This window comes from Arachis ipaensis, chromosome B4 (genome assembly GCF_059453495.1).
Source record: "Arachis ipaensis isolate K30076 ecotype BB chromosome B4, ASM5945349v1, whole genome shotgun sequence".
Taxonomy (NCBI): Eukaryota; Viridiplantae; Streptophyta; class Magnoliopsida; order Fabales; family Fabaceae; genus Arachis; species Arachis ipaensis.
The window spans coordinates 53,533,417-53,559,906 of NC_142439.1; the positions used below are offsets into that span (position 1 = coordinate 53,533,417).

Sequence of the window (26,490 nt, forward strand, 5' to 3'; positions counted from 1 at the left end):
AGCAGATCCAGAACCTGAAAGGACTCTGAAGAGGAAACTAAGAGAAGCTAAATTACAACAATCCAGAAATAACCTTTCAGAAATTTTCGAACAAGAAGAGGAGATGGCAGCCGAAAATAATAATAATGCAAGGAGGATGCTTGGTGACTTTACTGCACCAAATTCCAATTTACATGGTAGAAGCATCTCCATTCCTGCCATTGGAGCAAACAATTTTGAGCTGAAACCTCAATTAGTTTCTCTGCTGCAGCAGAACTGCACGTTTTATGGACTTCCATTTGAAGATCCTTTTCAGTTCTTAACTGAATTCTTGTAGATATGTGATACTGTTAAGACTAATGGAGTAGATGCTGAGGTCTACAGGCTCATGCTTTTCCCTTTTGCTGTAAGAGACAGAGCTAGGATATGGTTGGACTCTCAACCTAAGGATAGCCTGAACTCTTGGGATAAGCTGGTCAAGGCTTTCTTAGCCAAGTTCTTTCCTCCTCAAAAGCTGAGTAAGCTTAGAGTGGATGTTCAGACCTTCAGACAGAAAGAAGGTGAATCCCTCTATGAAGCTTGGGAGAGATACAAAGAACTGACCAAAAAGTATCCTTCTGACATGCTTTCAGAATGGACCATCCTGGATATATTCTATGATGGTCTATCTGAATTGGCTAAAATGTCATTGGATACTTCTGTAGGTGGATCCATTCACCTAAAAAAAATGCCTGCAGAAGCTCAAGAACTCATTGACATGGTTGCTAATAACCAATTCATGTACACTTATGAGAGGAATCCTGTGAATAATGGGACGCCTATGAAGAAGGGAGTTCTTGAAATTGATACTCTGAATGCCATACTGGCTCAGAACAAAATATTGACTCAGCAAGTCAATATGATTTCTCAGAGTCTGAATGGAATGCAAGCTGCATCCAACAGTACTCAAGAGGCATCTTCTGAAGAAGAAGCTTATGATTCTGAGAACCCTGCAATAGCAGAGGTGAATTACTTAGGTGAACCTTATGGAAACACCTATAATCCATCATGGAGAAATCATCCAAATCTCTCATCGAAGGATCAACAAAAGCCTCAACAAGGCTTTAATAATGGTGGAAGATACAGGTTTAACAATAGTAAACCTTTTCCATCATCCACTCAGCAACAGATAGAGAACTCTGGACAAAATACCTCTAATTTAGCAAACTTAGTGGCCACTGTAAGTTTCATGAATGAAACAAGGTCTTCCATTAGAAATTTGGAATCACAAGTGGGCCAGCTGAGTAAAAGGATCACTGAAATTCCTCCTAGTACTCTCCCAAGCAATACAGAAGAAAATCCAAAAGGAGAGTGCAAGGCCATTGAATTGATCACCATGGCCGAACCTGTAAAGGAAGGAGAGGACGTGAATCCCAGTGAGGAAGACCTCCTGGGATGTCCAGTGATCAATAAGGAGTTTCCCTCTGAGGAACCAAAGGAATTTGAGACTCATCTAGAGACTATAGAGATTCCATTGAACCTCCTTATGCCATTCATGAGCTCTGATGAGTATTCCTCTTCTGAAGAGAATGAGGATGTTACTGAAGAGCAAACTGCCAAGTTTCTTGGTGCAATCATGAAGCTGAATGCCAAATTATTTGGCATTGAAACTTGGGAAGATGAACCTCCCTTGTTCACCAATGAACTAAGTGATCTGGATCAACTGGCATTGCCTCAGAAGAAACAGGATCCTGGAAAGTTCTTAATACCTTGTACCATAGGCACCATGATCTTTAAGGCTCTGTGTGACCTTGGTTCAGGAATAAACCTCATGCTCTTCTCTGTAATAGAGAAAATGGGAATCTTTGGGGTGCATGCCACTAAAGTCTCATTAGAGATAGCAGACAATTCAAAAAAAAACAGGCTTATGGATAAGTAGAGGACGTGTTAGTAAAGGTTGAAGGCCTTTATATCCCTGCTGATTTCATAATCTTAGATACTGGGAAGGATGAGGATGAATTCATCATCCTTGGAAGACCCTTCCTAGCCACAGCAAGAGCTGTGATTGATGTGGACAGAGGAGAATTGATCCTTCAACTAAACGAGGACAACCTTGTGTTTACAACTCAAGGATCTCTCTCTGCATCCATGGAGAGGAAGCATAAAGAGCTTCTCACAAAGCAGAGTCAAACAAAGCCCCCATAGTCAAACTCTAAGTTTGGTATTGGGAGGCCACAACCAAACTCTAAGTTTGGTGTCAAACCCCCATATCCAAACTTTAAGTTTGGTGTTGGGAGGTCTCAACAATGCTCTGCACACCTGTGAGGCTCCATGAGGGCCCACTGTCAAGCTATTGACATTAAAGAAGCACTTGTTGGGAGGCAACCCAATGTTTATTTATCTAATTTTCATTGTTTTTCATGTTTTATTAGGTTCATCATCATGTGGAGTCACAAAATAAACATAAAAATTGAAAACGGAATCAAAAACAGCAGAAGAAAAATCACACCCTGGAGGAAGACCTTACTGGCGTTTAAACGCCAGTAAGAAGCATGTTTTGGGCGTTCAACGCCAGAACAGAGCATGGTTCTGGCGCTGAACGCCAGAAATGGGCAGCATCTGGGCGTTTGAACGCCAGAAATGCACCCTGGAGAAGAGCTGGCGCTAAACGCCCAGAACAAGCATGGTTCTGGCGTTCAACACCAGAAATAGGCTACAAATGGGCGTTCAACGCCCAGAACAAGCACCAATCTGGCGCTGAACGCCCAGAGTTGTGTGCAAGGTCATTTTGCATGCCCAATTTGGTGTAAGGTTGTAAATCCTTGAACACCTCAGGATCTGTGGACCCCACAGGATCACCTCAGGATCTGTGGACCCCACAGGATCCCCACCTACCTCCACTCACTTCTTCTCACCTCTCTTTCACACAATCCCATTAACACTCTTCCCCAAAACTCTTCACCAATCACCTCAATCTCTCTTCCCTATAACCACTTCACCACTCACATCCATCCACTATTCCCCATAAACCTACCTTCAAAATTCAAAATCAATTTCCCACCCAAAATCCACCCTTATGGCCGAACCTTACCCCTCCTCCCTTCCCTATATAAAGCCCTCCATTCTTCCTCATTTTCACACAACACAACGCTCTCTTCCTCTTCTTGGCCGAAATACACCTCCCCCCTCTTCTCCATATTTTCTTCTTCTTCTTCATCTATTCTTTCTTCTCTTGCTCGAGGGCGAGCAAAATTCTAAGTTTGGTGTGGTAAAAGCATAAGCTTTTTGTTTTTTCACTACCATTGATGGCACCTAAGACCGGAGAATCCTCTAGAAAAGGGAAAGGGAAGACAAAAGCTTCCACCGCCGAGTCATGGGAGATGGAAAGGTTCATCTCCAAAGCTCATCAAGACCACTTCTATGATGTTGTGGCCAAGAAGAAGGTGATCCCCGAGGTCCCTTTTAAACTCAAGAGAAATGAGTATCCGGAGATCCGACATGAAATTCAAAGAAGAGGTTGGGAAGTTCTAACAAACCCCATCCAACAAGTCGGCATCCTAATGGTTCAAGAGTTCTATGCTAATGCATGGATCACTAGGAACCATGATCAAAGTAAGAACCCGAACCCAAAGAATTATCTCACCATGGTTCGGGGAAAATACTTAGACTTTAGTCCGAAAAATGTGAGGTTGGCGTACAACTTGCCAAACATGATGCAAGGAGATGAACGCCCCTACACTAGAAGGGTCAACTTTAATCAAAGGTTGGACTAAGTCCTCATGGACATATGTGTGGAAGGAGCTCAATGGAAGATTGACTCCAAAGGCAAGCCGGTTCAACTAAGAAGACTGGACCTTAAGCTTGTAGCTAGAGGATGGTTGGAGTTCATTCAATGCTCAATCATTCCTACTAGCAACCAGTCTGAAGTTACTATAGACCGGGCCATCATGATCCATAGCATCATGATTGGAGAAGAGGTGGAAGTTCATGAGATTATACCTCAAGAACTCTACAAGGTGGCTGACAAGTCCTCCACTATGGCAAGGTTAGCCTTTTCCCACCTCATTTGCCACCTATGCAATTCGGCTGGGATTGACATAGAGGGAGATATCCTCATTGAAGAGGACAAGTCCATCACTAAGAAAAAGATAGAGCAATCAAGAGAGCATAGAGAAGCTCATCATCAAGAAATCCCTGAGATTCCTCAAGAGATGCACTTCCCTCCACAAAACTTTTGGGAGCAAATCAACACCTCCCTAGGAGAATTAAGTTCCAACATGGGACAATTAAGGGTGGAACATCAAGAGCACTCCATCATCCTTCATGAAATAAGAGAAGATCAAAAAGCAATGAGGGAGGAGCAACAAAGACAAGGAAGAGACATAGAAGAGCTCAAGGACATCATTGGTTCCTCAAGAAGGAAACGCCACCATCACTAAGGTGGACTCATTCCTTGTTCTTACTTTCTCTATTTTTCGTTTTCTATGTTAAGTGCTTATCCATATTTGTGTCTTATTACATGATCATTAGTATTTAGTAACTTTGTCTTAAAGTTGTGAATGTCCTATGAATCCATCACCTCTCTTAAATGAAAAATGTTTTAATTCAAAAGAATAAGAAGTACATGAGTTTTGAATTTATCCTTGAACTTAGTTTAATTATATTGATATGGTGACAATGCTTCTTGTTTTCTGAATGAATGCTTGAACAGTGCATATGTCTTTTGAAGTTGTTGTTTAAAAATGTTAAATATGTTGGCTCTTGAAAGAATGATGATAAGGAGACATGTTATTTGATAATCTGAAAAATCATAAAAATGATTCTTGAAGCAAGAAAAAGCAGCAAAGAACAAAGCTTGCAGAAAAAAAAAAAGAAAAAAAAATAGCGAAAAAAATAGAAAAAAAAAGAGAGAGAAAAAGCAAGTAGAAAAAGCCAAAGCTCTTAAAACCAAGAGGCAAGAGCAAAAAGCCAATAACCCTTAAAACCAAAAGGCAAGGGTAATAAAAAGGATCCCAAGGTTTTGAGCATCAGTGGATAGGAGGGCCTAAAGGAATAAAATCCTAGGCTAAGCGACTAAACCAAGCTGTCCCTAACCATGTGCTTGTGGCGTGTAGGTGTCAAGTGAAAAATTGAGACTGAGCGGTTAAAGTCAAGGTCCAAAGCAAAAAAAAAAAAGAGTGTGCTTAAGAACCCTGGACACCTCTAATTGGGGACTTTAGCAAAGCCGAGTCACAATCTGAAAAGGTTCACCCAATTATGTGTCTGTGGCATTTATGTATCCGGTGGTAATACTGGAAACAAAGTGCTTAGGGCCACGGCCAAGACTCATAAAATAGCTGTGTTCAAGAATCATCATACTGAACTAGGAAAATCAATAACACTATCTGAACTCTAAGTTCCTATAGATGCCAATCATTCTGAACTTCAATGGATAAAGTGAGATGCCAAAACTATTCAAGAGGCAAAAAGCTACAAGTCCCGCTCATCTGATTGGAGCTATGTTTCATTGGTAGTTTGGAATTTATAGTATATTCTCTTCTTTTTATCCTATTTTATTTTCAGTTGCTTGGGGACAAGCAACAATTTAAGTTTGGTGTTGTGATGAGCGGATAATTTATATGCTTTTTGGCATTGTTTTTAGTATGTTTTTAGTAGGATCTAGTTACTTTTAGGGATGTTTTCATTATTTTTTATGTTAAATTCACATTTCTGGAATTTACTATGAGTTTGTGTGTTTTTCTGTGATTTCAGGTATTTTCTGGCTGAAATTGAGGGACTTGAGGAAAAATCAGATTCAGAGGTAGAAGAAGGACTGCTGATGCTGTTGGATTCTGACCTCCCTGCACTCAAAGTGGATTTTCTGGAGCTACAGAACTCAAACTGGCACGCTTCTAATTGCGTTGGAAAGTAGACATCTAGGGCTTTCCAGAAATGTATAATATTCCATACTTTGGTCGAGTTTAGATGACATAAAAGGGCGTTGAACGCCAGTTCTATGCTGCTGTCTGGAGTTAAACGCCAGAAACAAGTCACAAACCAGAGTTGAACGCCAGAAATACGTTACAACCTGGCGTTCAACTCCAGAAAGAGCCTCTGCACGTGTAACATTCAATCTCAGCCCAAGCACACACCAAGTGGGCCCCGGAAGTGGATTTATGCATCAATTACTTACTTCTGTAAACCCTAGTAGCTAGTTTATTATAAATAGGACTTTTTACTATTGTATTAGACATCTTTTGATCAATTTTAGATCTCTAGACCTCCATGGGAGGCTGGCCACTCGGCCATGCTTACCCTCTATTATCACTTATGTATTTTCATACGGTAGAGTTTCTACACTCCATAGATTATGGTATGGAGCTCTGCTGTTCCTCAAAGATTATTGCAAAGTACTACTGTTTTTCTATTCAATTCAACTTATTCCTCTTCTAAGATATTCATTTGCACTTCAACCTGAATGTGATGAACGTGACAATCATCATCATTCCCTATGAATGCGTGCCTGACAACCACTTCCGTTCTACCTTAGATTGAATGAGTATCTCTTATATCTCTTAATCAGAATCTTCGTGGTGTAAGCTAGATTGATGGCGGCATTCATGAGAATCCGGAAAGTCTAAACCTTGTCTGTGGTATTCCGAGTGGGATTCTAGGATTGAATGATTGTGACGAGCTTCAAACTCGCGATTGCTGGGCGTAGTGACAGACGCAAAAGGAGGGTGAATCCTATTCCAGCATGATCGGGAACCTCAGATGATTAGCCGTGCTGTGACAGAGCATTTGGACTATTTTCACAAGAGGAGGGGATGTAACCATTGACAAGGGTGATGCCCTTGCATAAAGCTAGCCATGGAAAGGAGTAAGACTGATTGGATGAAGACAGCAGGAAAGCAGAGGTTCAGAGGAACGATAGCATCTCTATACGCTTATCTGAAATTTTCACCAATGAATTACATAAGTGTTTCTATCCCTATTTTCTGTTTAATTAATATTATTTTCGAAAACTCCATAATCAATTATTATCCGCCTGACTGAGATTTACAAGGTGACCATAGCTTGCTTCATACCAACAATCTCCGTGGGATCGACCCTTACTCACGTAAGGTTTATTACTTGGACGACCCAGTGCACTTGCTGGTTAGTTTTATCGAAGTTGTGACAAATTATGAATTGAGATTAGAGCACCAAGTTTTTGGAGCTATTACCAGAGATCACAATTTCGTGCACCAGTGTCTACCATCATGCATTCTCCTATGAATTCTTTGGGGTAACTCATTGCTTTAAAGACGTTGAAGACCATCTTTTCTTCATGAAATCTCAAGACTAATTCCCCTTTTTGCACATCAATGATGGCTCCAGTAGTAGCTAGGAGTGGCCTTCCTAGGATGATTGATGTGTTGGCCTCTTCTTTCATGTCCAGCACAACAAAATCAGCTGGGAAAATGAATTTCCCCACTTTTACTAACAAGTCTTCCACCACCCCATGTGGAAACTTAAATGTTCTTTCAGCCAATTGGAGTGCCATTTTTGTTGGCTTGGCTTCCTCAATCTTCATCCTTCTTATCATGGTTAAGGACATGAGATTTATGCTAGCTCCCAAGTCACACAAGGCTTTCTGAGGTAGCTTCTTTTGTATGATGGCGCTACATTCCTCAGTTAATACTATGGTCTCCTTTGCCTCCCAGTTCATTTTTCTTGTTATAAGCTCTTTCAAGAATTTGGCATAGAGTGGCATTTGCTCCAATGCCTCAGCAAATGGTATGTTGATTTGGAGCTTCTTGAAAATCTCTAGGAACTTAGAGAATTGGCCATCCTTTCCACCTTTTCCCAACCTTTGTGGGTATGGTGCCTTTGGCACATAAGGCTTCAGGACTGGTTTTGATGAGGATAGAGCAGGGGTCTCTTCTTCATTCTTATTCCCATGCTTTTCTGTAACTTCTTCTTCATGGTTGTCTTTGCTTGGGGGTCCTTCCTCCACATCTTTCCCACTTCTAAGTGTAATGGCCTTGCATTCCCCTCTTGGGTTGGCCATGGTATCACTGGAAAATGTGTGTGTGGGCAGTAGGATTTTCTTGGATAAGATCCCCACTTGTGCTTCTAACTTTGAGAATGTTGCGCCTTGATTTTTCAGATTTGACCTGTATTCCTCTTGATTGGCGTCTATCCTTCTTTCAGTCTGTGCTTGTCTCTCCATGAGGGTGGAGACTACTCCTGTAAGCTGTGATGACAGTTGTGCTATTGCAGCCTCCATCCTCTCAAAGTTGCTCTTGATTTCACATGGTTGCATAGTTGAGGGTGGTGTGTCTTGATGGAGGTTGTTGTGTATTGGTTGGTTGCTATGGTATGATGTGTTTTGTGAGTTATGGTAGGGTCTATGGTTGCCTGTTTGATGGTTGGGGTTGTGAGTGTTGTGTTGATTTGATGGATAAGGTTTATTGTGGTCCTGGTTATGGTTTTGTTGGTTTTCCCACCTAAAATTTAGGTGGTTCTTCCAACCTGGGTTGTATGTCTTAGAGTTTGGATCATATGGTGGTCTGGATGAGTTGTTCACATAATTAGCTTGTTCCCAGTCACCTTCAAATTCTGATGCACTTCCTTCTTGTTGAGGAGTTTGATTTTGTATGGCTGAGACTTGATTAGCCTCTATCTTCTTGGTTAAGGTTGCTATTTGTGCTGCAATTGCCTTGTTTTGAGCTAACATAGCATCTACAGAGTTGAGTTCTAGCACTCCTTTCTTATGAGTTCTTTCTGAAGCATATAAATACTCATTTTCAGCTACAGTCTCGATGACATCTATGGCTTCTTCAATAGTTTTCTTTTTGTTGAGTAAGCCTCCTGAAGAATGATCCATGGCCTTCTTTGATTCATAGGATAGCCCTTCATAGAAGATGTGTAGTTGTACCCACTCATTGAACATTTCTGGTGGGCATCTTCTTGTCAGATCTTTGAATCTCTTCCATGCCTCATAGAGTGTTTCTCCATCTTGTTGTCTGAAAGTTTGCACCTCAGTTCTCAGCCTGTTGATTCTTTGTGGAGGGTAAAATCTTGCAAGGAATCTGCTTACATCATCCTCCCATGTGGTTAGGCTCTCCTTGGGATATGATTCCAGCCACTTTGCTACCTTATCTCTGAGTGAGAAAGGAAACAAGAGTAGCTTGTAGATGTCAGGGTATACCCCATTGGACTTTACAGTATCACATATCCTCAGGAATGTGTTGAGATATTGATTAGGGTCTTCTTGGTCACTTCCTCCATATGAACAATTATTCTGGACAAGTGTGATGAGCTGAGGTTTCAACTCAAAATTGTTATCATGGATTGTTGGCTTTAGAATGCTGCTGCCACAATTTCCTGGATTTGGGTTGATATAGGACCCTAAGACTCTCCTTTCTTGTCCAACATTATTTCCAGCATCTCCTCCAACATTGTCCTGTACTTCGTCATCCATGGTGGTTTGCAGATCTTCCTTCATTAGTTCCTCTACAACTATGCCTTTGCCTCTTGCTTCCCTCCTTAGTCTAAGGAAGGTCCTCTCAATTTCACTATCAAAGGGAGATGAAGTCTCTCCTCTTCTTCCTGTCATACACTTGGCAAATAACCAGCAGAAAATAAGTTAAGTAAGAAAAATCTTGTTGAGATTAGTGGTTAGCTTTGTTGATGCAATTAATCGAACAGTTAGAAGAGTGGAAATATGGACGATGGGTAACTAAAATAATCAAAGAAAAAGAAATATAACCCAGAGCAGAGATGAAAGAAAAATAAAAAGTGCTAGAAAAATAAAATAAAATAAAATAACAAGGAAATTAAATTGCTTAATCTAGCTCTGCAATCAATTTAATCACTGTCAAATTTAAGCCAATCCCCGGCAACGGCGCCATAAAGCTTGATGAATCCAATTCACACCCCCATTCAAAAAAATGGTGAATAAGTTCTTTTGGCAAGCGCACCAAAATTATTGTCAAGTAATAACCCACAGTGAAGTGGGATCGTATCCACAGAGATTGGCAAATTTGAGCAGTTTTAATCAATTGATGAATTAGCCAAGCAGAATAGATAGATTGTGATTTGCAGAATTATAAATGATAGAAATGTAAATGGCTAAAATGTAAAGGGAAGCAATAAAGTGCAGAAATGGAAATGACAGAATGTAAAGTACAGAATCATAAATGACTTAATTGTAAATGGGAATGGGGAATTGCAGAATGCAAAAGCAAGCTATAAAGAAAGTGGTAGATAAGAATGGGGAAATTCATTAAGATCAGGAGATGTTGTCTCTTTGGATCAATTTCAACTTATATCCTCTTCAATCATGCAACTCATTGACCTCTTGGCAATTATGATTGATTGAGCCCCAATCCCTTGGTGACTCAATCTCTCATATCTTGATCAATAGCCAATTCCTTGGTCTAATTGTTCATGAAGAGAGATATGCTTGGTCCCTGATTATACCACACATCATCATAGGTCCAAGTAAAGGGAAGATTATATGTCACCATATCCAAACACCAAAACCCAGATCCTACTCAAGTGTGAGAAGGGATTTCAAGCATGGTTTCATATTTCCTTTCTCAAGGTTCCCATGAAACCCATTTTGCATTCAATCTCTTTTCCAAGATAATTGAACACTAAGCATTAGAAATAAAATTCCTTCTAGCAAATCAAAGAGAAGATGAAGAGAAGAATAATTTTACTATCATCAATCCATCAAGTACAACAGAGCTCCCTCTCTCAATGTGAGGGAATTTAGCTACTCATAGCTCAAAGAAAAGTACTCCAAAGTAAAAAAGATGATGAAGTGTAAAAATGAATCCAAAACTAGTCTCTCTAATTGCTTAACCCCTTCTTCAGTACTTCTTGGGGGGTTTTTATACTACTCCTAGCTCTTAAAATAAAAGAATAACCAAAGTGAAAAAAGAAAAATTACAATTTGGAGGGAAAAGAAACTCAATAAGCATGACTTCCCAGCTGGCGTGTGGCTGGCGCTTTAGTGTTGTGTCATGTGCTCCTTCAATTCTGGCTTGGCATGCCATGCCCAGTCCCTTAAGTGGCACGCTCTTCTTTAGTAACACCCTTGGCGTGCCACGCCTTCGAGATCAAGTGGCACGCCCAGGGTCTTTTAATGCCCATGTAGCATGGCGTGCCACGCCTTCGAGCTTAAGTGGCACGCCCTAGCCTTTTTCCTCTTCTTCTTGCCTTTGGATAGTTGAACTAGCGTGACACGCCCAAGGTCTGGCGTGCTACACCATTTGGAGGCAAGTGATCCTTCTGTTTGGCGTGCCATGCCATGAACTCATGTGGCACGCCCCAATGGCTCTTGCTTTCTGAATGACAATGGCATGCCACGCCTGGGGTTCAAGTGGCACGCCTAAGTGAGGAATAGTGGGTGGCGTGCCACGCCCTCGACACCAAGTGGCACGCCCATGTGTTTGGCCTCCTTCATCCTCTCTGGAAACTTGTACCAGCGTGCCTCGCCTAGAGTCTGGCATGCCACGCCTAGAGTCTGGCATGCCACGCCCTTGATCTTGCCTTGGTTTCAGCAGCTGGCCTGCCACCCCCAGCACTCAAGTGGCACGCCATAGTGAGATTCTTGGACTGGCGTACCACGCCTTGGATACCAAGTGGCACGCCCAGCCCTTGCTTTGGCCTCTTTATGCATTGGCGTGCCACACCTAGTCGCTCAAGTGGCACGCCAAAGTGAGATTGAGAGCTGACGAACTGATTTCCTATCGGTAAAGAAATTCACAAAAATATAATCGCGTTGTTAGTACAGCTTCTAAACCAACAGAAAATCCTTTCGTACAAATGTTTGGTTGTCACAAGTAACAAACGCCTAAATAAATTGATAATCGAAGTATATAAACCTCGGGTCGTCTTCTCAAAGAATTGTAGGGAGGTATGATTTATTATTGGTTATGGAAAATAGTATTTTTTGGTTTTTAATGTATAAGATAAAAAGCAAGAATAGTAAATGGCAAGAAAGTAAATTGTAAGGAATTAATTTAAATAAATAATAAAACTCTTAGCAAGGTATAAAAACTAGAAGTCCTATCATAGTTATCCTTATCGATTGTGATGAGAATTGGATTTTTCTCCCACTTTATTAACCTCTAACTTAGTGGAACTTGAATTCATTCTTGAAGACTTCCAATTTTTAGTCAACACCTCCAGTTTGATAACTCAAGCGTCACCAATTATTTAACCAAAGCCAAAAGGGAAAATTCTAAATTAAATTTAAGACATCATAAATAGAATAAAGCAATCATAAATCTGAAACACATAAACTTACGTTTAAACATAAATTCAAATCTAATATGGAAAAGTTCATAAAGTAAATTAGGAAATTAAATAAAAGGAACGTCGAACCTGAGAAGAAGTTGAAATCCTAAATCCTTTAAGAGGAATCCTAATCCTAAAACCTAAGAGAGAGGAGAGAACCTCTCTCTCTAAAAACTACATCTAAATTATTAAAAGTGAATAATGGAAGGCATGTTCATGAATGGATGAATTCTCCCACTTTATAGCCTCTAATCTGTGTTTTCTGGGCCGAGAATTGGGTCAGAAACAGCTCAGAATTCGCTGGTTGCGAATTCAAACACTCTGATTTTTCGTCACTACGACGCATCCGCATGGAGCATGCGTACGTGTTGCCTATCGTCAGAGCAACTATGGCATATTATTATATATCAAATCGAAGCCCCAAACATTAGCTTTCCAACGCAACTAGAACCACGTCGTTTGGACCTCTGTAGCTCATGTTATGACAGTTTTAGTGTGAGAGGGTCAGGCTGACAGCTTTGCAGTTCCATCAACTTCTTGTATTCCTTCCACTTTTGCATGCTTCCTTTCCATCCTCCAAGCCATTCCTGCCCTGTAAATTCTGAAATCACTTAACGTACATATCAAGGCATCAAATGGTAATAAGAGAGGGTTAATATTAGCAAATATAAGGCCAAAGTGGCATGTTTTCAATCATAGCACAAAATCAGGAAGGAAATTGTAAAACTATGCATTTTGTATGAACAAGTGTATGAAAGATTGATAAAATCTACTCAATTAAGCACAAGATAAATCATAAAATAGTGGTTTATCAACCTCCCCACACTTAAACATTAGCATGTCCTCATGCTAAGCTCAAGGGAAGTTATAAAGGAGTGAAGAGGAATGGTAGAATGTATGAAATGCAACCTATCTATATGAATGCAACTACATGCAAAATGTTTCTACCTACTTGGTTAAAAGCAAACAAGTTCTCCAAGACAAATACAAACCAATTTTCACTAATTCAAATCGTACAATAAAAAGCAAGTAAACTTGTAAGAAGACAGCTCACGAAAGCAGGGAACATAGAATCAAGCCTTGAACCCTTACTAGTAGTGTATATCACTGTAGTCTCTCAAGTGTATAGGGTAATTCACTCTACTCTTCTCTAATCATGCTTTCTAAACTTTGTTCTTCATCTAACCAATCAACAAATATTTAATGTACCAATGCAAACATCATGAGGTCTTTTTAGGGTTGTAATGGGGCTGATGTAAAGGTAATATATATATATATAAGGCTAAGTGAGCTAACAAAGTGAATTCTTGATTAGTCTAAGATCTCACCTAACATATACATACTTTATATAATTTAAAAATGCTTTACCTAGCTACCCAAAATTTTCACACTTTTGTATTACATGCTCATGTATCAAACTTATTTTTGAATTTTGTCCCATGTGCATTGATTCTTTTTATTTTGCATTGGGGAAATTTTTATATCCCCTTATTTAATTACTTAAATTTTTTATTATTATTATTATTTTTTTTATCAATGCACATGGTAATTTAATTATTTTGATTTCACATGAGTATGCTTCCCAAACTTTGAAATAACTTATTCAATTTAATTCCCTTTTTTTTTCTACCATCTCATGTTCCCATAAAATTCTCCATACTTAATTTATTCACAATATCTATCTTAAGCTAACTAAGGATTCAACTTGGGATTTTTATTTTTTTTTTCTGCTTAAGGCTAGTAATGTGGTTATGGAATAGAGGGGGGTTAAAAAGCTCAAAGTGGCTAACAAGGGTGATATAAAATGGTATGCTTATTTGGGATAAGTGAGTGAAAACAAGTAATGGCCTCAATCATATGCAAGCATGTAAATACACTAAATAATGGACATATAGAGTGGAACAAAGTAAAGATTGCAATTATAGAGAAGAAAACACACAAGAATAAAATATGTATGGTTAAATAATGTAACCATGTAAATAAGCTCAAAATCTCACAGGTTGTGTGTTCTTTGGCTCAAAAACCATGTTCCAAATACAACTTCAAACAAAATTAACACAAAAATTTTAATTTTTTTATTTAAATTAGTGAAATTTTTTTCTTTTTTTTTCCTCAAAATAGGGTCCTAGAAAGAAACTTATTATTTTTCAACCAAGTAGTATTTAAATGCAAATAATCAACTACAAATGTAATCTATTATGCAATGCAACAATGAACTAATAAAGAAAATAAGACATTGGTGTTGAGAAGAGAATAACTAACCCATGGAGATCGGTATCGACCTCCCCACACTTAAAGGTTGCGCCGTCCTCGGTGCATGCTAAGATGTACAAGTGGACGGGCTGCTCCAACTGATGCATTTCTCTATAGATTGTGCAGATTGACTTGCCTGTCTCCCCATATAGAAGTTCTTTCTTTTCCCTTCCTCGGTGGCCATCCTGAAAGAAGAGGAAAAGGGAGAAAAGTAACCCAGAAATAAAGATAAGAAAATAAATAAAATATGGGTTGGTTAATGCCAAATAATAAAGGTCTCAATTACATGGTAGCTACAACATGCAGTGAGAAGACAGTAAAAGCATATGGCATATCAATAGTACAAGAATTGTAACAATGGGGAAGAGGGTGTGGGTAATGCAAAATAGTGTAAGTGCATATCAATGCAAAAGGAATATCAGTATTATAAAAATAAGCATTGACTTATGAATAATAATACCCAATTAGAATAAAACAAGTCATGAAGCACCAGAATAATTCAAAAAGATGTAACAGTTGAATGATAAAATTTTAACACCAATGAAAAAATAATAATTTTAGAAAAAAAAATAAAAATATACCCAAAATTAAAATGCAATGGATGAAAGTATGCAAATAAATTAAATAAAATAGAATGAAAGTGAAGAGGGATGAGAAGTTAAAAAGATAAAGTAAGAAAGAAAGAAGAAAGAGGGAAAAAATTAGGATTAGAAAAGATAAGATAATTGGCACTGATCTGGATAAACTGTGCGTCGCATGTGACGCGGATGCGTGGTCCACGTGATCGCGTGGTGTGTGATAAATTCAAGTGACGCAGACGCGTGGGGCACGCGGACGCATGACTCGAGTTGTGCTAGTGGCGCGAGAGCAGCCTCGCGTACGCACAACTCTCTGTTTAAATGCATTTTTGCCAAAAATCTGGGGTGACACGTTCGCGTGGGTGACACGGACGTGTGGGGAGGCTATTTCGCAAACGACGCGGACGCATCATTGACGCGATCGTGTGATCATATTTGTGCCTAAGACACACCTCCAGCCACACTTTCGCGTGACTCTCTGTCCAATTCTCTTTTCTTCAAAACGCACTGGTGACGCGGACGCGTCAGCGATGCTTACGCGTCGCGTGCGTGTTTTTTTTTTATGCAATATGCAGATGCAAATGCAGTGCTGATATGGATGTTACGAATAATTCCAGGTTCAATAAAATGGAATAAAATAAAACTTAAAAACAAACAAAACGAAATAAAATTAAAATTGAAAAGGAATGATCATACCATGGTGGGTTGTCTCCCACCTAGCACATTTAGTTATTGTCCTTAAGTTGGACATTTGGGGAGTCCTTTGTTATGGTGGCTTGTGCTTGAACTCATCCAGGAATCTCCACCAATGTTTGTGATTCCAATGGCCTCCAGGGTCCCAAACTAGGCGCAGAAAGCCTTCAAGCAAGTTAAAGCAAGTGACAAGGCCCCAAAAGTGTTGATTGCCAGAATGAATTCCGGGGTCCCAAACCTTGCTTTTGCACCCATCTTCTTGTTGATCATCAGTGTTCCAACTGGGTGGCAGGCAATCTGAATTCTCACTGAGGCATCCAAACAGTTTCCTAGACCCATTTAATTTAGTATTCTTCCAACCTTAATAACTCAGCCGTGAGCTTCCTACCACAATGAACCTAGGATTGTGTTGCCAACCACTAACCATCTCCCTCTTACTCTTAAAGCCACAAAGAGCTCTAAGCTGATCATCTATCTCAAGTAGCCCATATTCAAGTGGGAAAGTAAAAGTTAAGGATATGAATTTTAACCACTTGAATGTTGTATTGGATGGTAATGGCTTTGGGGGAGAGGTCTCCAAAAACTTTGGCAAGGCGATTTCAAGCTCCATTCCCTTGTGCTCTACCTTGACAACTTCCACCTCTTTGCGAGCTTCTTCAATTTCAACCTCTTCCTCTTGGTAGCTTTCTTCCAATTCAATCTCCTCTTCACTACTTTCCAAGGGCATGGGAGGTTGTGCTTCTTTTTCTTAAATCTCCATCTCTTGATTGACCTCTTCTAAGTCCTTAACCATGACATGCCTTCGAGGTTGTACACCCTCCTCAACATCAAATGCAACCGTCTTGGAAGGAGGCTCTATGTCTTGACTTTCCCATGGAGGTTCAGCATCTCCCAAGTCTTCAACCATTTCTTCCTCTGCAACAATTATGGCTTCCTCCACTTGTTCCAATACAAAGCCATGTTCCTCATTGTCCACCGAAGTTTCTAGTGTCTCCTTCATGCTATGCTCTTCTTTTGATTCTCCACATGCAGCCATGGGAGTACTTTGAGTGCTCAGATGTTGAGAAGCTAATTTATTTACTACCTCGGTTAAGGCAGTCGTGAGTTCCAGGACATCCCTTTGCATCTTCGCTTGCCCTTGAAGAAGACCACGAAGGAAGTCATCCATTGGAGATTGGGATGGATATGAGGGTTCATTATTTTGGAGAAAGGGTTCATGATAGGAAGGTAGTTCTTCTTGATAAGGATATGGAGATGGTGAATATTGAGGTGGTGGTTCTGGGTGTGGTTCATATGGTGGTTGGTGTGGTCGATATAGGTTAGGGTCATATGGTGGTGTTTGGTGATAAGGGGCTTGTGAGTATGATGGTCCAGAGTTGTGTTGAGGAGATGGTTCATAAGCATATGGCGGGACTTGTTGGTAACTACAAGGGGGTCCACCATAGTCATCATTTTGGTATGCATCACAGAATGGTTGTTGGTTATAGTACATTGGAGGGGGGTTATTGCCAAGATGGTTGATCAAATCCTTGTGGCTCCTCCCATCTTTGATTCTTCCAACCTTGATGCCTATTTTCATTATAGTTTCCATTCCTTACAACAACATTGGAACCAAACTTAAAGCGATGGGGTGAGAACTCATAATAGCAAATAAAAATTAAAAACGAAAATAAAAACAAATTTAAATTAATAGGTTATTGAAACTTAAATTTTGAATTTTAAAATTTGAAATTTGAAATTTGAAATTTGAAATTTGAAATTTGAATTTTAAATTTTTGAATTTTGAATTTTGAAAAAGTCAACAATATAAGATAAAGATTTGAAAAAGATTTAAATTTTGAAAAAAAAAAAATTTTTTAAATCTAAATTTTGAAATTTGAAATTTGACATTTAAATATTGAAATTTGAAATTTGATTTTGAAATAAGATAAGATAAAATTTTGAAAAAGATATGATTTTTGAAAAAGATTTGAATTTTGAAATTTAAAACTAAGATAAGATAAGATAAAAATTTTAAAATAAAAATCTGAATTTTTTTTAATGCAAATTTTGAAAATTCAATTAAAATAAAGAGAAAAGATATGTTTGAATTAAATGAGGAAAGAGAAAAATAATAAAATGACACCTAACTTAAAATTTTTAGATCAAAACGAAGAAAACAACTAAGAACAACTTGAAGGTCAAGATGAACACGAAGAACAACTTGAAGATCAAGATGAACACCAAGAACAAATTTTTGAAAAATTTTTAATAACTAAATAAAAACCAATAACCTCTTATTTTACGAAAAAAGAAAAAATAAAAACAAAAATAAAAACAAATAAACAAGCAAAAAGCAAATATTTACAATAACCAATAATAAGGCACACGTTTGCAATTTCCCGGCAACGGTGCCATTTTGACGAACTGATTTCCTATCGGTAAAGAAATTCACAAAAATATAATCGCGTTGTAAGTATAGCTTCTAAACCAACAGAAAATCCTTTCGTACAAACGTTTGGTTGTCATAAGTAACAAACCCCTAAATAAATTGATAACCGAAGTATTTAAACCTCGGGTCGTCTTCTTAAGGAATTGCAGGGAGGTATGATTTATTATTGGTTATGGAAAATAGTATTTTTGGGTTTTTAATCTATAAGATAAAAAGCAAGAATAGTAAATGGCAAGAAAGTAAATTGTAAGGAATTAATTTAAATAAATAATAAAACTCTTGGCAAGGTATAAGAACTGGAAGTCCTATCATAGTTATCCTTATCGATTGTGATGAGAATTGGATTTTTCTCCCACTTTGTTAACCTCTAACTATGAAGGTAATTTAAGTGGATAAATTAATTGGAATCCTCAAGTCTAAGTCTTTCCTTGGGAAAGGCTAGAGTTAGTGGAACTTGAATTAATTCTTGAAGAATTTCAATTTTCAGTCAACACCTCGAGTTTGATAACTCAATCGTCACCAATTATTTAACCAAAGCCAAAAGGGAAAATTCTAACTTAAATTTAAGACATCATAAATAGAATAAAGCAATCATAAATCTAAAATACATCAAATTACATTTAAACATAAATTCAAACCTAACATGGAAAAGTTCATAAAGTAAATTGGGAAAATAAATAAAAGGAACGTCGAACCTGAGAAGAAGTTGAAATCCTAAATCCTTTAAGAGGAATCCTAATCCTAAAACCTAAGAGAGAGGAGAGAACCTCTCTCTCTAAAAACTACATCTAAATTATTAAAAGTGAATAATGAAAGGAATGTTCATGAATGGATGCATTCCCCCACTTTATAGCCTCTAATCTGTGTTTTCTGGGCTGAGAACTGGGTCAGAAACAGCCCAGAATTCGCTGGTTGCAAATTCAAACACGCTGATTTTTCATCACTGCGACGCGTCCGCGTGGAGCATGCGTTCGCGTCACCTATCGTCAGGACAACTATAGCATATTATCTATGAAATCGAAGCCACGGACGTTAGCTTTTCAGTGCAACTGGAACCGCGTCGTTTGGACCTTTGTAGCTCAAGTTATGACAATTTTAGTGCGAGAGGGTCAGGCTGATAGTTTTGCAGTTTCTTCAACTTCTTGTATTTCTTCCACTTTTGCATGCTTCCTTTCTATCCTCCAAGCCATTCCTACCCTGTAAATCCTGAAATCACTTAACGTACATATCAAGGTATCAAATAGTAATAAGAGAAGGTTAATATTAGCAAATATAAGGCCAAAGAGGCATGTTTTCAATCATAGCACAAAATCAGGAAGGAAATTGTAAAACTATGCATTTTGTATGAACAAGTGTATGAAAGATTGATAAAATCCACTCAATTAAGAACAAGATAAATGGTGCACAAAATTGTGATCTCAGGCAACGGCGCCAGAAACTCTGTACGCACGTCTTAATAAATCGTTTTTCATTCACAACTTCGATACAACTAACCAGCAAGTGCACTGGGTCGTCCAAGTAATAAACCTTACGTGAGGAAGGGTCGATCCCACGGAGATTGTTGGTATGAAGCAAGCTATGGTCACCTTGTAAATCTCAGTCTGGCGGATATAAAATAGTTATGGAGTTTTCGAACATAAATAATAAATAGATAGAAAATAAGGATAGAAACACTTATGTATATCATTGGTGAGAATTTCAGATAAGTGTATAGAGATGCTTTCGTTCCTCTGAACCTCTGCTTTCCTGCTGTCTTCATCCAATCAGTCTTACTCCTTTCCATGGCTGGCTTTATGTAAGGACATCACCGTTGTCAATGGCTACTTTTTATCCTCTCTGGAAAATGATCCGATGCGCTGTCACTGCATGGCTAATCGTCTGGAGGCATCACCGTTGTCAATGGCTACATCCCATCCTCTTGTGAAAATGGTCCAAATGCTCTGTCACACCACGGCTAATCATCTGAGGTTCTCGATCATACTGGAATAGGATTCACCCTCCTTTTGTGTCTGTCACTACGCCCAGCACTCGCGAGTTTGAAGTTCGTCACAGTCATTCAATCCCAGAGTCCTACTCGGAATACCACAGACAAGGTTTAGACTTTCCGGACTCTCATGAATGCCGCCATCAATCTAGCTTATACCACAAAGATTCTGATTAAGAGATCCAAGAGATACTCATTCAATCTAAGGTAGAATGGAAGTGGTTCTCAGGCACGCGTTCATAGGGAATGATGATGATTGTCACATTCATCACATTCAGGTTGAAGTGCAAATGAATATCTTAGAAGCGGAATAAGTTGAATTGAATAGAAAAATAGTAGTACTTTGCATTAATCTTTGAGGAACAGCAGAGCTCCACACCTTAATCTATGGAGTGCAGAAACTCTACCATATGAAAATACATAAGTGATAATGGTCCAGGCATGGCCGAATGGCCAGCCCCCATGAAAGTCTAAGATAGCATAAAACTGATCAAAGATGTCTAATACAATAGTAAAAAGTCCTATTTATACTAAACTAGTTACTAGGGTTTTCAGAAGTAAGTAATTGATGCATAAATCCACTTCCGGGGCCCACTTGGTGTGTGCTTGGGCTGAGCTTGAATGTTACACGTGTAGAGGTCAATCTTGGAGTTGAACGCCAGTTTGTAACGTATTTCTGGCGTTCAACTCTGGCTTGTGACGTGTTTCTGGCGTTTAACTCCAGACAGCAGCGTAGAACTGGCGTTCAACGCCCTTTTAAGTCGTCTAAACTCGGCCAAAGTATGGACTATTATATATTTCTGGAAAGCCCTGGATGTCTACTTTCCAACTAAATTGGAAGCGCGTCATTTTGTGTTCTGTAGCTCTAGAAATTCCACTTTGAGTGCAGGGAGGTCAGAATCCAACAGCATCAGCAGTCCTTCTTCAACCTCTGAATTTGATTTTTGCTCAAGTCCCTCAATTTCAGCCAGAAAATATCTGAAATCATAGAAAAACACACAAACTCATAGTAAAGTCCAGAAATGTGAATTTAACATAAAAACTAATGACAACATCCCTAAAAGTAACTAGATTCTACTAAAAGCATACTAAAAACAATGCCAAAAAGCGTATAAATTATCCGCTCATCAATAAACCATAAAACAGTGGTTTATCAAGAGCCTGGCGTGCCACGCCTTCGACCTCAAGTGGCACACCCAGACCTATATGGCCTTCAACTCCTTTCTCTGGAATTTTGTACCAGTGTGCCACGCCATACTGTTCAGGTGGCACGCCCATACATTTGTAGACTTCTCAAGCTTGGCATGCCACGCCCGGTTCCTCAAGTGGCATGCCCAAGTGACTTCTTGGGGCTGGCATGCCACGCCTTCGATACTAAGTGGCACGCCATAGTGGTGGTTCCTCTTGGAGTGATGAGCTGGCATGCCACGCCCCTTAGCTCAAGTGGCATGCCCACAGTAAGTGATGGTTTAGGCATGCCACGCCCAGCCTGGCGTGCGACGCCCCTTTAGTATCCTCCATTGTTACTTCTCTGGAACTTTGTACTAGCGTGGCACGCCCAGGGTCTTTGAAGAACTGAAGATTGATGGTTTAGAAGTTATAGTAAACTCTCGTTGCAAGTATAGTTACTAAACCAAGCAATCAACCTTTCTTACAAAAGTTTTGGTTGTCACAAGTAACAAACCCCTTTAAGATTGATAACCAAAGTATTTAAACCTCGGGTTGTCTTCTCAAGGAATTGCAGGGAAGTATGTTCTTGTTATTGCTTATGAGTCTTATAAATTGGGGGTTTTGAAGTTTGGGCAATGGGCACAGGTATATTTATAAATTAAAGCAATAAAAATAAATAAGAGATTTTATGTAATTAAATTAAAACCCTTGACCCGGAGAAGATTAATCGGAAGTTCTATCCTTGTTGGATTTTTCTCAAGATCAATTGATAATTGAAGGTTGCTTCTACATAGTTATCCTTTACCAAGTAAAGTAAAAGAAAGTCAAGTAAGTTGGAAGTCTACTTCAATTCACAATTTCTAATCCTCTTCCTTGGGAAGGATCAGCGTTAGTGAATAGAGAGCCAGCCAACAATAAATCCAATTACAATTTAACTCTTGAGTAATTCAACTCAAGGGTCTCCAAATATCAATCAACTCCAAAATCAAGTTAGGATCTAACTTAGAACATCAATTAATAACAAACAATAGAAGAAGTGATAAATCTGAAATACCTCAGTTATATTAAATAAAAGGGATAAGTACTTTTTTCGTCCCCAAGGTTTGGGGTCGAAATCAAAATCGTCCCCGACCTTTTTTTCTTATTAAAATCATCCTTAACGTTACAAAACGTTATAAAATCGTCCTTTTCTATTTTTTTGGACCAAATTACCCTTAATTATTAATAAAAATAATATTGGAAAAAATCAAAAGCTGCAAAACACAAAATTGTCATGGAAAAATGTTGCCGCTAACCATGATCAACCATTCAACCGAAATCAAAGAACCTTCTTTGGCAAAAAAAAATCACAAAGAAAAAGTAATCACTTGCAATAGATCCTCATGGAAATTCAAAACCCAGGCACAAGTTTTTTTCCTCAATTGAATCCAAACCAACAATCAAAACCGACTTAAAACCACAAATTTAGCAACAACAATATTCCAATTTCAAATTTTAGCAACAACAATATTTCACAATAAATTTCATCAAAAATTCAAGAATTTCACAAAAAATCCAGGTTACAGAAGAAGAAGAAGAATAAGCGGTGGTGCGGCAAGACGGCAGGGCGCAGGGACAGCTGTAGCTGATGGGTCACTGGTGGTCTGGGCATGATGGAAGGGAGAAGAAGGAATGCCATGGTGGTCTGTGATTCAGTTCTGTGCTTGAGAAGGAGAGGGGCTCGGTTCCGCTGCTCTGAAAGTTCCGTTTCAGTGAAAAGGAGAGCGACCTGGAGGTGATGGGTCTCGCACAGAGCAAAGGAGAACCGGTAGCAATGTGGGTTCTGGGAAGAAGAAGGCTCGGTGGTTCGCTTATGATGGTGGTTTCTGGTTCGAGGAGGTGCAGGGGTGTGCGAGACAGGGGAAGAGAAAAGAAGGAAAGAAAGAGAGGCTCGCTGGCTGTTAGGGTTGTTGGCGTGGTGGAGGTGGTTGACGGGAAGGTGATGGTGGACGATGGCGAGGAAGTGGACAGAGGAGAAGAGAAAAGAGGAGAGGAAGATGAAAAGAGAGAGGAGGGCGGTTGTGGTTCGGGTGGCTTGCAGAGGTTAGGCTGAGGTGGTCGCCGGTGGTGGTTTTGCCATGGCGAAGGTGAGAGGAAGAGGTTGCGGTGCAGTAGGATGGGTTGGACGCAGGGGCGGCGGCGGGTTGAACGCAGGGGCGATGGCGGTGAGGGGGTGAGGGAGTGGGAACTGATGATGATGATGATGATGCGATTTGGGGGTGGGGTTTGGGGGTAGGTGTAGGAGGAAGGGAAATTGGGGGGAGGGGGAGGGGAGAGATGCTAATGGGTGTGGGTGTAGGTGTGGGTGTGGGTGTGGGGTTTTATTTTTTTTAATATTATTTTTAATTTTTATAGTTAAGGGTAATTTGGTCTAAAAAAATAGAAAATGACGATTTTATAATGTTTTGTAACGTTGAGGATGATTTTAATAAAAAAAAAGGTCGGGGACGATTTTGATTTTGACCCCAGACTTTGAGGACGAAAAAAGTACTTATCCCTAAATAAAATATTCAAATCTTAACATGGAAAAGTTCATAAATTAAATTGGAAAATTAAATCAAAGAAACATTGAACCTGTGATTGAAGTTGTAAGTTGAAACAATAAAGTTGAAATCCTAATTCCTTTAAGAGGAATCCTAATCCTAAGAGAGAGGAGAGAACCTCTCTCTCTAAAAACTACATCTAAATCTTAAAATTGTGTATTGTGAGCTTGTTATTATGAATGGATGCATTTCCCCACTTTATAGCCTCTAATCTGTGCTTTCTGGGCCGAAAACTAGGTCCGAAATACCCCAGAAATTGCTGGTTGCGAAATCTGCCACGCTGATTTTTTGTCACTGCGATGCGTCCACGTGGAGCACGCGTTCGCGTCGCCTAGCATCAGGGCAACTATGGCATATTATATATTAAATCGAAGCCCCGGACATTAGCTTTCCAACGCAACTGGAACCGCGTCATTTGGACCTCTGTAGCTAAAGTTATAGCCGTTTGAGTACAAAGAGGTCAGGCTGGACAGCTTAGCAATTTCTCCAACTTCTTGTATTCCTTCCACTTTTGTATGCTTCCTTTCCATCCTCTGAGCCATTCCTGCCCTGTAATCTCTGAAATCACTTAACACACATATCAAGGCATCTAATGGTAATAAGAGAGGATTAAACATAGGGAACTTAAAGCCAAAGAAGCATGTTTTCAATCAAAGCACATAATTAGGAAGGCAAATGTAAAAGCATGCAAATAGTATGAATAAGTGGGTAAAGAGTTGATAAAAACCACTCAATTGAGCACAAGATAAACCATAAAATAGTGGTTTATCAGTCTCGCGTGCCATGCCCTTTTGAATGCTTGAGAATTCTCCTCTGGAATTTAGTACTGGCGTGCCACGCCCAGCTCCTGGCGTGGCACGCTAGTTTATTTTTGTGGCACTTGCTCTAAGTGGCACGCCTTTTTTACATGCCCAGCTTCTTTGTTGCTTTCTTCCCATTTTTTATGTCTTTTTCACCTGAAATTCAGCACAACTCATCTCAAAGTAATGTACCATAATATTCATCAAATAATGCATGAATTGCAATGATCAAATGAGATTTATGCTCTTTTATGGTCCTCTTTGTGCAAGAAAGAAGGGTAGATGATGCAAGTCATCATCTTGTTTCTTATTCCAAAAATCCCAAAATATACATGTCCATAACCAATAACAAGAACACTACCCTGAAATTTCTTTGAGAGACGACCCGAGGTTTAAATACTTCGGTTAGGTGTTTGTACTTGTGACAAACAAATTTTTTTACGAAAACATTATTGTTGGTCTAGAAACTATACTTGCAACGAGATTTCATTAGTGAAATTCTAAAACATCAACAATTCATTCATCAATCACAGCTCAACTAGCAGCTTTAACCAAGCAAATGGAGAAGAATCAAGTCTCAGCTGTCCATGCCCAAGAACCTCCACAAGAGGAAGGGAACCCAATAATTGCAGGAGAACGGGAGCAAGCTAACTATGTGAATAATTCCTTTAGACCACCATACAACTCAAGAGGAAGGAACCACCCAAACTTTGGGTGGGGGAACCAGCAGAACCATAACCAAGAATACAAGCCTTACCACTCTAACCAACACAATAACCGCAACCCCAACCACCAATTAAGCAGCAACAGACCCTACCACAACCCACAAAATGCACCCTACTATTCCACCCAATAACAATACAACAACCACCCTCAAGATACTTTACCCTCATTTACACAACCATGTGATCTCAGCAGCAATCTTGCAAGATTAGAAGCTGCCATGGCACAACTAACAGGGACTATCTCCACAATGTCAGAGAGACAAATACAAGCTGACAGGAAGATGGATGCAATCCAAGAAGAGGCCAGATCTAACATAAGGAATCAAGGTACAGCAATCTCAAAATTGGAAGCACAACTAGGAAACTTGTCCAAGTAAATACCAATGCCCACACGCACTTTTCCTAGGGACACCATGATCAACCCAAGAGGGGAATGCAAAGCTATCACCCTAAGAAGCGGGAAGGTTGTGGAAGTAGCAGGCCCAAGCCAAGACATACAAGAAAAGAAAGCTACAACTGAATCCGAAATCAAGGAGAAGGAAGAGACACCTGCACCTACCCCACCAAAGCAAGTTCTAAAGCCTTATATGCCATGAGCACCATATCTACAAAGGCTGAGAAAAGATGGGAAGGACAGCTAGTTCTCTAGGTTTCTCGAGATCTTTAAGAAGCTCCAAATCAACATCCCTTTTGCTGAAGCATTAGAGCAAATGCCGCTATATGCCAAATTCTTGAAGGAGCTCATGACAAGGAAGAGGAATTGGGGAGAAAAAGAGACTGTAGTGCTCACTTAGGAGTGCAGTGCCATAATACAAAAGAAGCTCCCCCAGAAATTGAAAGACCCTGGGAGCTTCCAAATCCCATGTATCATTGGGGATATAAGCATTGAGAAAGCACTATGTGATCTAGGAGCCATCATCAACCTCATGTTCTTGGCAATGATGAAAAGGATGAGGATTGAAGAAGCAAAACCTACAAGAATGGCTTTGCAATTAACTGATAAAACTTTCAAATTTTCCCATGGTATTTATGGAAGATTT

General features: G+C 39.4%; 1 protein-coding gene and 1 non-coding gene across 2 annotated transcripts; one reads left to right on the top strand and one right to left on the bottom strand.

Annotated features, from left to right (window-relative positions):
- The first annotated feature begins 367 nt into the window (after positions 1 to 367).
- LOC148567602 (uncharacterized) lies at positions 368 to 23,435 on the top strand. Its single transcript, XM_088484585.1, is given in 3 exon segments — positions 368 to 1,870; positions 1,873 to 2,019; positions 23,103 to 23,435. Coding segments are annotated over 3 exon segments (1,983 nt in total).
- LOC148567603 (small nucleolar RNA R71) lies at positions 500 to 607 on the bottom strand. The gene has a single exon (XR_015881881.1). It is a non-coding gene; the product is annotated as a small nucleolar RNA R71 (small nucleolar RNA).
- Positions 23,436 to 26,490: the final 3,055 nt, after the last annotated feature.